Source organism: Trichosurus vulpecula, chromosome 3, assembly GCF_011100635.1.
Source record: "Trichosurus vulpecula isolate mTriVul1 chromosome 3, mTriVul1.pri, whole genome shotgun sequence".
Taxonomy (NCBI): Eukaryota; Metazoa; Chordata; class Mammalia; order Diprotodontia; family Phalangeridae; genus Trichosurus; species Trichosurus vulpecula.
In genome coordinates, this window is record NC_050575.1 from 81203294 (window position 1) to 81221288 (window position 17995).

General features: G+C 41.6%; 1 protein-coding gene across 1 annotated transcript in view; it reads left to right on the forward strand.

The window, feature by feature from the left end:
• WWC1 (WW and C2 domain containing 1) overlaps positions 1–17995 on the forward strand; it is a 143143-nt gene that overhangs the window by 74043 nt on the left and 51105 nt on the right. The window contains exons 2-5 of the mRNA XM_036753105.1: positions 4736–4845; positions 11101–11304; positions 15363–15439; positions 15928–16007. Coding sequence (XP_036609000.1) covers positions 4736–4845; positions 11101–11304; positions 15363–15439; positions 15928–16007 — 471 coding nt within the window. The remainder of the gene's footprint in view (positions 1–4735; positions 4846–11100; positions 11305–15362; positions 15440–15927; positions 16008–17995) is intronic.

Sequence of the window (17995 nt, forward strand, 5' to 3'; positions counted from 1 at the left end):
TAAGAGGCTGGTGAACTTGGTTGGGAAAAACATTACATCTTGATTTTCATTAACATCTAATTAAATTCTAGAATTTCTTGCAATTATTTTAAAACATTATTCTGAGAAGGCACCAGAGTGCCAAGAGAGTCTCATAGGCCTGGTGAAACCTATAGAATAATGTTTTTAAATGCATAAAACAAAATACACACAATTACAAAGGAAACTAATTATATCGAAATACAATAAGGAAAACAGTTTTTTCAAAAACAAGTTCACAGACCCCATGTTAAGATCCCCTGATCTAGAGAGAAGCCCTTGAGACAGGGAATCAGGAAATATGGGTCCTGTTTCATGTATTTTCTCCTCCTCCTCCTTGCCCTTCTTTGTGACTCAGTCTATCCATCTGCAAAAAAGAGTAATAAATCCCCTTCAATCTCTATAGAAGAACAAAATATTTGTCGGGAGCCACTAAGAGGCTCAAAGTACTACCTCACGGGGAATTTCAGAAATACCTCCTATCCCTGTACTCCTGGCTCCCCTTGCCCCTCTTCAATACCTTGGTACATCATGGGTATTTTTTGTTGCTCATTAACAAGTCAGAGAGGCAATATAAAAGAGCTTGCCTCAGAACTCAGATAAATCTTGGCATTGTGACCCTGGGCAAGTCACTTAACCTTTTAGTGCCTTAGGCAATCTCTAAGGATATAAATTGCAAGTTAGGTGTTTTGCCTTCTGCAACTTCAGATGGGAGTTCTCTATAGTGAAATCTCAGGCTTAGTCCCTAAACCTTTTAACTGGTTATGCTGTTTTTGCCCCCTTGTTGGCCACCTAGGTCTGCCTAATAACAATGGTATAGGATGGTGAAAAGAGTGCTGGATTTGGAGTCTGGGCACCTGAATTTAAATCCTGTCTCTGCAACTTCCTACCTATGTGACCTTGGGAAAAATCACTTGACCTCTCTGGGCCTCAGTTTCCTTAGCTGGAAAATGAAGGGGTTAACCTGGGCAGATTCAGAGAGACTTCCAGCTCTAAATTTGCAATCCTGTGGTCCTATGTGATCCCTCCCAAAATGTCAAACTGGAGGATGGGCATTGTCACATTAGTCTGATTTGTCCTCCTGGCTCTACTCTATCCCCTCTCTGATCCATCATTTATATCTCAGCTGAATTTATCTTTCTGGTCACATCATCCTCCTATTTAACATTTTACTCTGGCTGCCTATTGCCTCCTGAGTAAAGCTCAAACTTTGTCTGGCATTCAAGGCCCTCCACAATACTTTCCAACCATATTGTTTCCCCTTCACACAGTTCCCTGACACACTAATCTATTCTCTGTCTCCTAAACATGCCACATTCTTTCCTAGCGCTGTGCTTTTCACATCTATTTCCTGTGCCTTAAATGTTTTCCTTCCCCTTCTATGCATTCAACACAGGAGGGGCTCCTCTGGAGGGTGGAATAAACATTTGTTAAGACCTACTATGTGCCAGGCCCCGTGCTAAGCACTTTACAAATATTATCTCATCTGATCCTCACAACGACCTTGGGAAGTAGGTGCTATTATTATCATCCCCATTTTACAGATGAGGAAACTGAGGCAGACAGAGGTTCAGAGGTTTGTCCAGGGTCACACGGATAGAAAGTGTCCAATACAGATCTGAACCCAGGTTTTCCTGACTCCAGGCCCAGCACCTAGCTGCCTCTGTGAATTGTACCAGGCACCAGATGCTAGAGCCACACAAAGATGAAAACCTATCACGGCAGTCAAGGAATTTTCATTTGGCTGGGAGATGCAATTTGTAGGTGATAAGTAAGTAACTCATTTAAGGAAGAAAAGATAACTCATAAGGGATCAGTAAAGCTTCCTGCAGGAGGTGACACCTGAGTTGACCCTCAGAACACTCAAGGCAGAGAACTGATAAATGGAAGTAAGTATAGAATAATTTTACATATATGCATATACATACATATATGCGTACTTATTTGTGTCTAATGGTAGCCATCTTTAGGGTGGGGGAAGGGGGAAGAAAGAAGAAAAAAGGTTACATGACAATTTTGTTGTATATTTGAAAGTAATAGCAAGTTGCGCTTAGTAGATTTGGAGTTTGATATGCAATCTTTTTTATTGTACTATCTTATGGAAATGCTTGTTTTATTCCATAAATTAAAAAATAAAATTTAATAATTAAAAAAAAACAGGTAAAGAGGGAATATACTCCGGACAAGGAGATAGACTATGCATGGGTACAAAGATGGGTGACAGAATATCAGCTTTGGGGAACAGCAAAGGAGGTCGTTTGTCTGAAAGACAGAATATGTGAAGGAGAATAATGTGAAAAGAGGTAGGCTGGAGCCATATCTCTAGAGGCTTTAAATGCCAAACTGAAGAGTTTGTATAGTTTATTTTTATGCTTGCCGAAGAGTCTTATTTTTTTTGTAAATTTTGTAAATTCATTTTAAACTTAAATACGAGATGAGGAAAGGAAAAAAAAAAGAACTTTGCCATGCACTCAGAAGAACATGAGAAAGGATTCAATATAAAACTATAAGTTTCCATTTTGAGAAAACCATGAAGAGTCTTAAGTAGGAGATTTGACATGAAGGTTGCATTGGCAGCTGTGTGAAGGATGGGTTAGAGAGGAATGGCTAGGATCAGGGAAACCATTTGGGAAGTAACTGAAAGAGTCTGATAAGAGGTGAGGAAGCTCTAGAAGAGGGCAGTGGTTGCGTGATTGGGAGAGGAGGGGGTGGATACGAGAGACATTGTAGACATAGAATTGACAGACCTGGCAGCTGATTGAGTATGCAGGGCAAGATAGAGGAAGTGTGGAAGAGGACTCAAATTTGCAAACCTGGAAACCTGGGGAACTGGGAGGATAATGATTTCCTCAACAGAAACATGGAAGTTTTGAGGAATGATGGATTTAATCTATACAAAGCACATTGTAACCTTAAAGTGATGTGTTTGGTGATATCAACTGTTGTTATCATTATCATCAGCTACACTTTAAGGTGAACTCAAATCCCACTTTCTCCACAAAGTCTCCCTGATCCCCTTCACTCAGTACAGACTTCCCCTGGGAACTTCACAAAGAACTTTGCTACCTTTCTAATTCACTTACTCATGCAATATTCTGCATTATAGTCATGTGTCTGTGTCTTATTCTCCTCCTAGACTGGAATCTGTGTGGGGGCAGGGATTACAACTAATCATATCTAGAGCTAGACAGACAAAAATGAAAAATAATCCTTGCCCTCAAACATGTGAGTGGAGAGGAAGTAAAAGATCGTTTAAGGAGGGAGAGATAACTATTGACTAGGGAGGATCAGGAAAAGGGATCTGGACTACAACTTATCAGTCACTTCTCAGTTGCGGGACCCCAAGCAAGTCGCTTAACCTCTGTTTGTCTCAGTTTCATCAACTTAAAAATGGGGATAATAATGAATATAATAATAATTATAATATTAAATATATAAACAAATTAAATAAAAATAACAATAAATATAAATAATAATAATGATAATAATACCTCCCCAGGAGCTGTTGTGAGGACCAAATGCGATAATATTTGTATTAAGTGCATAGCCCAGGGCCTGGAACGTAGTAGGTGCTATAGAAATGCTTATTCGCTTCCCTTTTCTAAACTTTGTAACTTCCCCAGAGCCTAGCACAGTGTTCTACGCAGAGTGAGTGCTCATTACACTTTTGTGAAATCAGTGATGAAGTCCACGTGGCAGGAGGCTTTAGGATAGGAATTAGGAGGGACAAGGGGGGCGGGGAGAAGTGGGAAGATGTAATCACAGAATTTTATATCTAGAAGAGACCTTTCATCATGAAGCAGTGTGTATAGCAGAAAGAGCACTGGTGTCAGAGGACCTGGGTTCACATCCTACCTCTAACGCTTACTGTCTTTATGACCCTGAACAAGTTAGCCTTTCTTGGCTTAAGCCTCCTTGCTTGTGAAATGAGGACTAGGTGACCTCTGAGATCCCTTCTAGCTCTATACCTACGATCTAGTCCCAATCCTTCATTTTACAAACGAGAAAATGAGAAATTAAATTACTTGCCCCTAAGTTGCATTGCTAGTTAACGGCAGGACCCTTCCCCATCCTCCCGCTTGAACTCAGATCACCTGATTTCCAGGTCCGTATTCTTTCCATGGCCTGCCTCCCTGAGAGAGCTGATTTTGCTGCTGTGATTTGTGGTATGGAACAAACACCCTTTCTCCCCAAAACCTCAACTCTGTGCTTTGAATGATGAGCACGGCATCTCTGGGTCATTGGGCATCCTTCTGACTAGAAGACCTATAACTACAGAGGAGTGTGAGGGTCCCAGAGGGCAAAAAAAATAAGGATAGTAGAATTTTAGGGCTGTAAAGGAGAGACCATCCAGTCCAGACCTCTCATTTTAGAGATGGGGAAACTGAGGCCCCAAGCATTGAAGTGATCGGCCCAAGCCAAGATGGGTAGTAAGCATCAAAGGCAGGTTCTCAGATAGTGGAGCCAGTGACCCTTCCACTGTACTCCACTGCACGCCACTGCCTGTGGTTATCTCCTAAATTCCTCTACCATGTAATCTTTGTTATATCATTCAATAATCATTTCATAAGTACCTACTATGTGCAGAAATAAGTAGGCAGGTTTAAGATGGGAATGCAAGTCTTCTGATTGCCGGTCTAGAGCACTTTTTAACTGCAATGTTCTGTGTCCAGAAGGTCACAGGCTGATGGGATCTGTCTCTCTTCTCCCCTTCCAGGTACACGAAACCTCTCACCTTCGCTGACTGCATCAGCGATGAGCTGCCACTGGGTTGGGAAGAGGCCTATGACCCTCAGGTCGGCGGCTACTACATAGATCACAACACCAGTAAGTGACTGCAGACCTCAAATCACTGGGTCTCCAGGAAAAATCAGAGCAAAACCTCCAGAAGGTTGATTTCAGGTCCCTGGGGTTAATCCATTAAATAACGAAGTTCTCTGAAGTTCTAATTGCGTATCTGTTTTCCGTAGGCAGTGGCCCACCCTTGCCATTCAGCAGGTTGATATTTCCCATTCACTAAAGGCAGTGTCCAAACTTGGGTCAAATGGTTTGTGGGTCTTTATCCTTCAGTGGAATCCCCTCTAGCGCCGAAAAGAAAGGTGTCAGTTAAAACAAATGGGTCTCCTACACCCAGGATTCTTGCAGATTCTACCTCCTCAGCATCTCTCTCATCTGTTCTTTTCTCTCTACTCACATGGCAATGAGGCCCGTGTTGCCTCTTGTCTAGACTATTGCTTTCTATTTGGACTCTGTGCCCCCAATCCATTCTCCACACAGGTGCCAGATTGATATCCCTAAAGCACATGTTTGATCAAATCATTACCCTGCTCAGGAAACCTCAGTGGCTCCCTATTTCCTCTACAATGAAATACAAACTCCTTTATTTGGATTTCTCTGGGCTGATTTCTTATTATTCCACTTCACATACTCTAAAGCCAAACTGACCTACTCATTGTTCCCCATAAATGATATTCTATCACTTGCCTCTTTGCCTTTCCATGCCTAGAATCTCCTCCCTCCTCCCCTATACCTCATAATCTGCTGCTTCCTTCAAGGTTCAGTCCAAATGACACTTCTTCAAGAACCCTTTCCTGGTTCACTCAGCTTTAGTGTGCCCTCTGTTTTTCTTCCACCAAATTTCTTTGTGTTTATTTTGATATGTATTTTCTATTTAACCTACATATATGCTATTTCCCTAGTAGAATACAAACTTCTTGAGGACAGGGACTATTTAACATTTTTTTTTGTCCTTGTATCCTCAGTACCTTATACATAGTAAGTATTTAATTAAAAAAAAAATCTTGTTGAAATGAGCTGAAGTAACTAGATCCAAATTCAAGGCTGTGTTCTGTCTATTCAGGGAACTGCTGATAGGCCCTCAGTTTGGTATGTGGGAGGAAATAACCTGTTTGCTGATTTACAAGATTCCTCTTTCCCCTGTATCCCACAAGGACAGGCTTCTGCCCCTCCTCCCCCAATGTTGGTGGTTTTGTCCATCTTACCAGGACTAGAAGGATTGGCTTCTCTGCCCTACAACCTACTCATTCTTCCTGTAAGTTTCTCTCCAACCTTTTCTACTTGTCTAAGAAAGAAGCAGTATAGTCTAATGTACAGAGTGCCCAAATTAATCTCTGGAAGACCTGGGTTCAGACCTTTGTTAGCTGTGTGACCCTATGCAAATCACTTAATTTCTCTGGGCCTCAGAGTTCTGTAAAATGAGTTTATTAGACTTGATGACCTCCAAGCTTCCTTTCAGATCCAGGATCTATGATCCTGTAATGGAGAATAAGAGCAGAGAAGCTGAAAGCTGCAGGGTTGGGGGCCTAGAGCTAAGTAGTACTTCTATGGGTAGTAGAAACATAGGTGACCTTAAAGTTCAGAAGACTTTCTTAGAGGCTGCTAGTGGTATTAATTGCATTGTAGTAGTGATTGTAGTGATTGTGATTGCTTATTTTATAATGAGAAATAAATATGCCCTTAATTGAGTCTGTTTGGGCAATGAGATTAATGCTTTGTGATGACTAGATATGATCCAGTGTTAAATAGGGATGTATAGGAATCTTAATCAGTCCCTCCCTGTCTCTAATTGCTGAGGGTATATCATGTCATTAAAATCAGAGCATAAGAAGGAGATCCTGAGGTGGAAGTAGAGAGTATCATGATATGGGAGGACTAGCAAGGACTAGTCTAAGCTTGTTGCTAGGGGTCCCAAGACAAGGAGAGTGTTGAACCCAGAAATGTTGTGTTATATGGGTAAAAGGGGGTAGGATACAGAAAGTCTTTGTAAACTGTCAGCAGCTAGTAATATGATGGTGGCCATTCTGTTCCAAAATGACTGGAACTTCTACTCAGGGCTGAAATATTGGTTGATAGGATCTTAGATTCAGAGCTAGAAGAAGAGACCTAAGAGGCCAACAAACACAGACACACACACACACACACACACACACACACGCACACACACACACAAAATCTATTTTACATATGAGGGAACTGAGGCAAGGAGAGGTGAAATGATTTGGCAGGGGTCACACAGAAAACAAGTATCTCTGAGCCAGGATTTGAATCAAGGTTTTCTTGAGTCCTCCAAGTCCAGTGGCCCATCTGCTGTGCCATACTGCCTCAAGGAAGGGCTCTACCCTGCAGAAGATGACAGCAAAATCAGGAAAATCATAGTCCGGAGCTTGCTGTGTGGAGACATCATGCCTGACATGAATAAGGCCACTTGGCTTTAGGGTTTCATAATTATGGACAGAGTCTATACATCCGAGGACTTCTTTTTTAAAAAGACAGTTTAAAAAATGAAGGCTGATTGTTTGGTAACGCAGTATTGTTAACTCATGGTAATCTGCACAATTGTCAGGGAAGCAGGGACAGGGCTGACAGGAAAACATGGCCAATACCTCTTGCTGGAGTTAGGGCCCAAGTTCTTTTTCACACGTTAATTCTGCCTGTGTTGGGTTTGAAGGACCCAGAGTTGGCTTATCAAAGGTTGCCAAGAACCCTCTTATGGAGATCAAAGGCAGTCCCCAAAACAGTCCCAAACTGCCATTTAGATAATCCATGCTGGACCCAACCTTGAGGTCAGGATTGTGATTTGCACTTGAACCCAAACACACACGTTTTCTTGCTCATTGAGCTCATTGACCTCTGTGTTGTGATTTCAATGTAAATTTTTTATTTCCCAAAGCAAGATCTTTAAAATTGGTGGCTAGGCTCAGCATAAGAAAAGCCTCAGTCACTGAGACTTTAATTTCTTTATGGCTTTATTCTTTTTTAAAAATATATTTTTTATTTATTTCATTAAATATTTCCCAATTACATGTAAAAAAATTTTAACGTTCATTTAGAAAAAATTTGAGTTTCAAATTCTCCCTCCTTTCTACCCCTCCCTCACCCCTTGAGAAGGCAAATGTTATGATATCAATTATACGTGTGGAGTCATACAAAATATTTTTCCATGTCAGCCATATTGCAGAAGAAAACACATTTATACAAACAAGAAAAATAAAGTTTAAAAAAGTATGCTTCAATCTACACTCATAGTTTATCAGTTCTGTCTCTGGAGATGGATGGCATTTTTCCTCATGGGTCCTTTGGAATTGTCATGGATCATTGCCTTGATCAGAGTAGCCAAGTCTTTCGCTGTTGATTATGGTTACAGGATTACTGTTAGTGTGTACAATGTTTTTCTGGTTCTGCTCACTTCACTTTGCATCAGTTTGTATAAGACTTCCTAGGCTTTTTAAAACCATTCTGCTTGTCATTTCTTATAACACAATAGTATTCCATCACAATCATATACCACAGTTTGCACCATTCCCCAAATGATGAGCCTCATGGCTTTATTCTTTATTTCATCTTGGCTTTTAGAATAACTCTGGTCCATGGAGGACTAGATGCATGACAGATGCTTGCTAGCAAAGCTTGGAGTCCTTGGGTTTGGACAGAGGTGAACATGACTGACCTTGGACACTTCCCAAGTCTAAGAGATGGAGCCTGAATTCACTGTCTCTTAGCCATGACACAAGTGCCCTGACTCATTCAACTTTCAGCTTTGTCATTCTATAAGCTTCTCCTCCTCCTCCTTCTTCTTCTTCATCTTTCTACAAACCCAACATTACTGCTTGTTTGTTTTTTATTGTTGAACAAAAACATCATTTGAGGACACTGAAACTGCAACTCATATGTATATATCCCATAACTATTTCCAGATGGAGCCCTGGGTTTAAGAAAATTAAAGACTTCTCTGTCATACCCAACACAATTGTCTGGACCCTACGAGCAACTTTCATTCTTTTCATTTTCCTCTCTTTCCCCAAATTTATCTAGGATGATGGTGCAGTAGAAACGTTGGAGTCAGGGGACCCCAGTTAAAATCTTAGTTCTTACCCTTATTACATATGTGTGGGACATTGAGAAAGTCCCTTAACATCCTGGAGCCTCAAGTTTTGTTTTTTTCTTAATGTGTAAAATAATAGAATTAGACTACATTGGTCCCTTTTAGCTCTCAATCTATGATTCTGTTTTTCCATGCTTCAGAGAGACAAAGAGGAATCTGGATTATTAAAATAACCCCAATTTACCTGTGATCTCAATATGCACCTGCCTCTGCAGCTGTAAGTTGCAATCCAGTCATACCATAGGATAGTAAATCTACAGCTGAAAAGGACCTCAGAAGTCATCTTGTCATGCCCCCTCCACTATTTTACGGATGAGGTTAAGCCATAGCCCAAGGTTACAGCTCATAAGTGGCAGAACTAGTATTTGAACTTGGATCCCATGGCTCTACATTCAGCACTTCTTCCCTGGCTCAATGCTGCCTCTTTCTCATCCTGAGTAATGCTTGTTCATACCTTTCCATAAATTCTCCATAGAGGATTTGATACTATGTTGTAGGGACCAGTATAGTGGTTGAGTATGTACCATCTAGTTCCCTTCACTCAGGCATGACCAACCCACTTCCTCTCCCAATCATAAGTAACCTAGATGACTTATTTCTTGCCATTTCTTGTTCATGAGTCATGGTTGATAATAGCCTGAACAAACGTCAAGGATGGATACAACTACAGAGATAATGAAAACCCACAGATATTTTAGAAGCTTAACTATAACCAAATTGTTTTCAATCTCCCCACCAAGTGTTTTGGGCAGATATGCTCACAGAGAGCAAAATGGACTCATGTACATTTCTAAATGTGAGTAACAGAAAGGAGTGAAAGACTTAGATACAAACAGACTTGTTTATCACCATCCCATCCCTGAACAAGTACAAATAGAATGTAGAAATGAAATTTTCTCCAGTTTTGTCCACTTCCTTGGCTAGCTCATTTTATGCTTTGCACTGCCCTTTGCCATGCCTGCTGGGGCCATTGTCTTTGTAAATTGCATACCGTCCTAGGCCCTCACAGCATCCAGGATGTCCTTGGGCCCATGCCCAGATTCCAAGCCCAGGCTTGGAGCTTTCCCCGACACTCTTTCCTCGGTCAAACTTTGGCTGTTACTCAAGAAGCATTGCCCAGGGACTTTGTTGGGAAGCTGGTATGGCATTTTCCCTCCAGGATCCATCCATCAGTCAGTCCACAAATATTTATTGAGTGGGCTGGATGCTGTAGGGGCTACAAAGAGGTGTAAAACATGGCCCCATGCATAAAGATTTTGCTGCAAGTCTTTCTTAGAAACAGAGAAAAGAAACGAATATACCAGCTCAGTCTGATAGTTTATGCAATAAGCTATATCCATAGGCTACCGCCTTTGCAAACAAGGGAGTTAGGTACATTTTCTCAACTCTTCTCTGGGGCTAAGTTTTGGCGACTTTTTGTTGGTGTTTCCATTTACCCTATTGAAGTCATTGTGTATATTATTTTCCTGGTTCTGCTTGCTTCACTGCCCTGGTTCATAAAAGTCTTTCCATGCTTCTCTGTATTCATGTTCATTGTTTCTAACAGCACTGTAACATTCTTTTACATTCATCATGTTCCACAATTTTTTTTAGCCATTCCTAAACTGATGGGAATTGACTTTGTTTCCAGTTCTTAGCTACCAAAGAAAGTGCTTCTATGAATATTTTGGTGTATATGGGGACTTTCCCTCTGTCTCTAACCCCTTTGGGATCTCTGAATCAAGGGTATGAGCATTTTTATCACGTCCTTAGCATATTCTAGAATCATTGGACCAATTCACAGCTCTACCAACAGAGCATTATTCTCCCTGGCAAAGTATAAACAGAGAACATTCTCTTCTAGTCTCCTAGTCTCGTGTCCTGCTGCCCTCTGAGAGACCACGAATTTCCTCTCAGCATCTTTGATGCTTTGATCTGACAGGAAAAATGTTTTTCCTTTTTCCCAGGGACCCCTGCCTAGTCCTCTCCAACAAGAAAGGGCTTTCTGGGATGGATGGACTAGTTTCTTTGATTGAGAAACTATGGTCAGTGGATTGAAATCCTTTTATCACACCAGTCCCATACCCCACACCCATACTAGCTCCCTGTGGCAGATGGAGATGGGGGAGGTAACCTTCCCTTCTGTGGTCAACAGGAGGAAGGCTAGGGTCCCCAAACAGGGTCTCCTGGGTCTGTTTCAGAAACCACCCAGATAGAGGATCCCCGGGTGCAATGGCGACGAGAGCAGGAGCACATGCTGAAGGATTACCTGGTGGTGGCCCAGGAGGCTCTGAGCGCACAGAAAGAAATCTACCAGGTGAAGCAGCAGCGGCTGGTGCTGGCCCAGCAGGAATACCGCCAGCTCCACGATGTCTGGGAGCACAAGTTGGGCTCCCAGATCAGCTGTGAGTATCCCTCCAAGGGCTCCCTGGGCTTTATGCAGCTGTTCCACTTAGGTATGGGGACCAGAGAGGAGGGGAGCCCTCAGATGTGTGGCTAGAGGCTTGGATGCCTTCCTAAGAAAGTATCACAGCTACCAGGTGAAGAGGGGGAACAGATTGGAGGGAGCTCAGTGTGAAAGAGAAACAGTCTATGATGTCGGAGATGGCAACAAGAGACTAAGTCAGAAGACTTGGATTATTTCAACTTTGCCACCTATTACGTGTGTGACCTTAAACCAGTCATTTCCTATCTTTGGACCTCAAATATAAAATAAAGATATGATATAGGATAGAAAAGTGGATGGAGTGCTAGCCTTGGAATAAGAAAGACCTAGGTTCAGGTATTGCCTTTGACACATATTGGCTGTGTGATTATGGGTGAGTCACCTAACTTCTCTGTGCCAAAGGCAGTTGATCCTCTAAGCCTATAAGTTACAGACAAGTTGCTGATGTGCCTCAGAAGGTATACCTTGCACTCCAAGAGTCCCCTACTTAGTTGGAATTACAGTACCAAAAAAAAAAGGCGGGAGTGGGGCAAAAGTGGGAAGAAGAAACCAACACTTTACAAGGTTATGAGGATCCAAGGAGATAATCAATAGGTATGAAAGTGTTTTGATGAATATAAAAACATATATAAATGTAAAGGATTACTTTCATCATTATTCAGGACAACAGGTTTTTTCTCCAATTGGGAACTGGAATCTAAAGAGGACTCTAATGATCACTATAATAAATGAGCACCCGCTGTGCACAGGTACTGCAGAAAGAATACAACATTGATAGGAAACAGAGTCCTTCATAGATACAACACTGACAAAGGAAAGAACTGAAGGACCTGTTTATGAATTTAAGAGTTTGAATTGATACTGCCTAAATCGGTATTGTAGCCCAGAGGCTGCCTGTTCAAATAAAAGGAGCATAAGAACAACCAAAGTACAGCGAAGTTGATCAGGAAAGATTTCCTGGAAGTGATCACTTTTAAGCCACAGTTTGAAGAAGGGAAGGGCCAGGTACCAAATGGAAAAGAGGAGAACAGTCCAGGAGACTTTTAGGACATTATTCAGGCAGACGTTTCTCACTTAGAAAGTGAGTAAAGGATCAGAAGGGAAAATAATAAAACAAAGTACTAAGGTTTTTTAATTGATCCAGGAAAAAATTTAGTTGATGTTTGGGAAAGCAGCTTGGCCTGAGACAGATTAAATTCCAGTGGGGAACAAGGGCCTCAGAGTTTTCTTACTTACACTGACATTCATTCCTAGTGGGATATGTGGCTTTAAAAAGAAAAGAAAGGAAAGGAGAAAAAAAGAGCAATTTCCCCACTCGTTCCATTCCTCTGCCTTCCCTTCTTTTCATTTAAACTTAGTAAATCCTCCATTTTCAGAGGATACCATAAGAAGCCCCACTGGACTCAAGTACTTGGTCACCTGAATTGAGTGCGGGCCATTGTCATGTTCAGAAAGCAGCTGATCTCTTTCAGAGCTAAGCACATTACTTTGAAGTTGGTCCTTGTTTGGGGCTTTCATATCCCCTTCCCAACAGCTCCCTGGTCTTTGTCTAATACAGCAGGTGCTCAGGCTACTGTAAGAAGGAAATTGAAACACACCTTCTTGTATGCTTCCCACCTCAGCTCCCCCTCCCCCTGTGCCCCAAGATAGAAGTGGCAGGGAGGCCTTTATGGTGTAAGCAAGGATAACCCTTTGGTGGCCAACCATCTCAGAGATTAAAGAATGTACACAGCAATAAAATTAAGAAACTCACAAATACAAAATGTTTCCATTGGCAAATAATGCACACAGACACACACACACACGCACACAGACACACAGACACACACACACACACACACACTTCCACAAACTAAAAAAGAAAGGATAAATAGCAACACACTGCAAACAATGGTCTCCAATTTATAACTATAAGTTTTCTATCAAAATATTAACATGTAGAATATTAATTGTCATCTACGTGGCTGCATTTCAGAGGAGATTGGTTCAGATTTTGCCTCTGCCGTTTATTAGCTGTATAACCTCAGTCATCCCCTCACCTTGCTGGGCTTCAGTTTCCTCATCTGTAAAATGCGGTTGTTAGATTAGATAGCCTCTGAGGTCCCTTACAGCTCTAAATCTGTGATTCTATGGTCTTTCTATAGAATCTTCAGAAACTCTGCTCAGCCTTTACTTTCAGACCTAAGCAACTTTACGGGGAGGAACTCCATATGTCTAAGTGCCAGGTTCACATTAGAAGCTTGGCTAGGCTTAGCACTCTCGAAGCAGCAATAGTCTGAACTTCCATCCTCTTGGGTTTAGAGGGTGTAGAGGGAATGGGGGAGAAGAAGAAATTCTACCCAGGCACACTATTCAGTCAACCTAGTTAAAAGGACACACCAGAATGACCTTTCAGGAGGTTGAGGTCTATTTTCCTAATGTTTTACAGGCATTGTTTGCCATCCAAGTAGACTGCTCTGGCCCAACCGGTAAGGCCACATACCTCTTCTCTAACTCAGATGACCCGTTGTGGCATGCAAGGGCTTTACAAAGTGTTCTTGGCCTGCCTGGGGCCTGGACCACACCTGTGGCTCAGCCCAGAGGAGAAAGGCTGTGCTGTTGGGCTTGCCTGTGCACCTTGCCCCCTCACAGTAAGACAACCTGCCCGATGCCCTCTCTTCTGTGACCAAGGATGGTGTTAAATACCATTTTTTAATAGCAAAATATTGTTTGCCATAACCTAGTGATAAATCACACAAAAGATCTTAGAAATTATCTCATACTTCTCATTTTACAGAGGAGGAAACCAGTTCTCAGAAAGGGGAAGTAACTCCCCCAAGGTTACACGGTTAGTGGAGAATCCATGTCTTTGGTTAAATCAGGGTATTCCAGATAAGGCCTTTTCATAGGCTACTGAGCAAATATTAAGAGGCTTGATACTATAAAGGCTATATCCCAAGTTACTCCCACTCAGAAAGGATTTCCTTACCTAGGCTTAGAGTCCAGAAGACCTGGGTTCAAAGCCTGCCTCAGAGACTTCCCAGTTATGTGACCCTGGGCAGGTCAATTGAATTTCTCTGTGCCTCAGTTTCCTCATCTGTAAAACGAGGAGGCCAACCTCTAAAGTCCTTCCAGCTCTAAATTTGTCATCTATGATCCCATATCTATAGTCAAAGCACAATGGTGAGATGTAGGCTGTGGCTGTCTGGGTCAATCTGCAATGAGTGACCTGAACTCAGAGCTACTAGAAATAGTATAACCTAAACTGATCACACAAGTGTATACACACACACACACACACACACACACACACACACACACATTCTCTCTCTCACACACTCACACTCACAACCCTGATCTGTGATCTGTCACTTCATTTGGTCACCACATAGCAGATGTCCACCTATCATATGCCTAGAACTATACTAGTCACTGTGGGGGATGAAGAAGAAGTTGAAGACATAGTCTTTGCCCTCAAGATAATGATAGCCCAGTTGGGGGAGACAAGATAAATTCACATGAAACATTTAAATAGCACCTATATTACCTCAGCATTTGTTATTAGAGACACCAGACAGTCACTATGGAGCCATTCAGTTTGACTGGTCACCAGGAAACTGAGTCATAACTGAGGAATGATAGAGATTTTGATTCTGTGTTTCACTGTGAAGTATTGAGGGTCTCTTTACATATTGTTGGATTATGAATCCAACAGATGGTTGGAAAAAGGACTACCAAAGAAGCATGCTACCCTCCCCTTAGCAGGGAGGTGGTAAACTATAGGAACAAAATGAAACATACCTTGTCAGACACGATCAATGTATCCATCTGTTTGGCTTAATTCCACTTCTTTGTTACAAAGACTTCACTGGGTTCAGTGGAGAAAAGGAGAGTTATTGGGAATTGGCTGTTATGTTTACTAAAAAAAAAAAAAAAAGGAGCATGAAAAAAACATTTATTTAAAAAAAATCTTTTAAAAAATCACTCTGCCCAAACTTTTTTCTTGAACCAAAACACCTTTCTTTTTCCTCATTTTAGTGGTTTCTGGCTCATCATCCAGTTCTAAGTATGACCCTGAGATTCTGAAAGCTGAGATTGCTACTGCTAAGTCCCGGGTAAGATGTCTTCTGTCAATTGTTCTTTTGAAGTCATTGAAAGGGTCCCAGTAACCTAGGAGCTCTAAGACTACAATCTCCCCCAAAATACATGTCAAAGTAGAAGGGTTTGTTTTAGGGAAAAAGAGTCATTCTGTATACCTGTGGATTGACTTGGAGGGATGTAGCGGTGACCGTATAAAAACCAGGAGGTAGAATGCTCAGCAGCACCATACCACTGAATCCAAAAAGTCAGAAGGGGTAGCGTGGTGGGGTAGGAAGACTCAAGGGGTGAGCTCCAGATAACAGAAGTCAGAGTTCAGGGAAGAGAATTGTATTTGGGATCTGGCTTGGCCTGAAGCAAGATACATTTGGTCTCTTCCTTAAGGGTGGGTTCTCTAATGTGGACCTGACACCTTGGATCCATTCCTATTCATCAAGGAAATGTGGGAGTGGAAATCACCCACTCACTTGCATTTGTAACTGAGCACCTTTGTTTTTCATTGTAGGTCAATAAACTGAAGAGGGAAATGGTTCACCTCCAGCAAGAGCTGCAGTTCAAGGAACGTGGCTTCCAAACCCTGAAGAAGTAAGTGCATCTATCCCACTCCTTGGAGGATCTTCTTTCTTCCACTCTCCTTTTCCTCTCTTACCCCCCATTTCTTACTCTTCTCCCCTCATGTCCTAATGCTTCTTTTGCCAATAAGATTCCCTTTTACCAGTGCAGATGCCAGTGTGGATGATAAAACCCAAATTGGGTTCTAGCTTAGCTCTTTCTTTAGGGTCTAGATTTAGAGCTAGAAGAAACTTTAAATCTAGAGCAGAGTTTGGTGAACTACAGTACCTGTTTTTGTATGGCGATGAGCTAAGAATGTTTTTTTCATTTAAAAATAAGATGCTATTTACATTCTTAGCTCACCGGCTATACAAAAATAGGTGACCAGCTGAATTTGGCCCACAGGCCATAGCCAACCCCTGATCTAGAGCTTAGATTTTTCTAAGGAGCCAGGGGATGATTACTCCTAGTAGTTTCAGTTTCTTCGTTGTCCGGTAATAACTCTATAATCAATTTATATCAATTTATTAGAAAAATGATTTTATATGATAAACTTAAAACTATCCACAAAAATCAGCATTCCAACAAACATGATAAAAAATGAAAACATAACTGCAACACAGTAGATTAAAGAGAGGCTCCTGAGTCCTGATCCTGCCTCAGAGACTTATTAGCTGGGTGACCCCAGGCAAGTCACTTAACCTCTTTGGGTCTCAGCTGCCTCATCTGTAGAATGGGAGGGTGGGAGTAGGGGTCAGTGACCTCTAAGGTTTCTTCCACTTCTGAATCTATAATCCACAAACTTCAAGCTATTCCAAGTTTATGGGGAAAATAACAGTAGCATCCTTTATAGTTGTAGCCGTATATTTAGGTTCTTGTTTGAATCTGCTTCCATTAGGCCTTATCATTTTCTTCAGGTCTATCTTTCTTTGCGCCACTAATCAATTTTGGGGGAAAATAATTAGCAGAAAAAAGGAAATGGGGGTGGGAGATACAATCATGGAGAACTGGGTTAGGCTGCATTTTAGGTCAGTAGTAGACCCACATTTCAGGTACCTTACCCTAAGAAAATGTATACAACAGGTCAGTCAAGCTAAGCCAAGGTCAAGAGGAAATTTAGACCATCTTGCAAAAGAGCTCCCCCTCCAAAAAAAAAAAAATGAAGGGACTTACAGCAGGCAGGTGAGTGACGGCCACCCTGCTTCCTCTCAACTCGCCTCCTTCCCTCCTCACCTACACCCAACCCAGCCCTTAGGCAGGTTTCATCCTCCTCTCACTGATGAAGATTCTGTACATTAAAGATGTGTGTATGATAGTGCCCACAATTTTAAAAGGTAGCAGCCTTAGTATTCAAAGTGGATTGTAAATAGCACATGCAAAACTTTAAGCTTTAAAAAAAAATCATTTACAGGGGGCAGCTAGGTGGCACAGTGAGTAGAACACCAGCCCTGGAGTCAGAAAGACCTGAGTTCAAATCCAGCCTCAGACATTTGACAAACTTACTGGCTGTGTGACTGTGGGCTTAACCCCAATTGCCCTGCTTATCCCCCTCCAAAAAAAGAAACAAAAAAACAAAAAAAAATCATTTACAGATTCCATCTGGTAAGTCATAGTTTAACTTCAGACCCTTTAATCAAATAAAATAACGTACATAAAGGACAGTGCAGACTTTACAGCACCATATATAAACATGAACTTTTTTTGTATGCTTATTTCAGACTTGTGATTTCATAAGTGTAGGAAAACTCCCGGTGTGGAAACTCCTTCTGCCATTGCAGACATGTGACTTATCTGTAGCTTTTAGTCTTAGAAAGTTGCCCAGAGCACTGAGTGATTACTTCACTTGTCCATAGTCACGAAGCTAGTTAGAGGTAGGACTTGAAGCCAGATCTTCCTGAATTCAAAGCAAACTCATAATCTCCATACCATGCTTCTTTTTCATCCTCATCTTCTCCTCTTCCTCCTTCATAGTCATAGTGGTGGTGGTAATGGTAGTGGTGGTGATGGTGGTAATAGTAGTA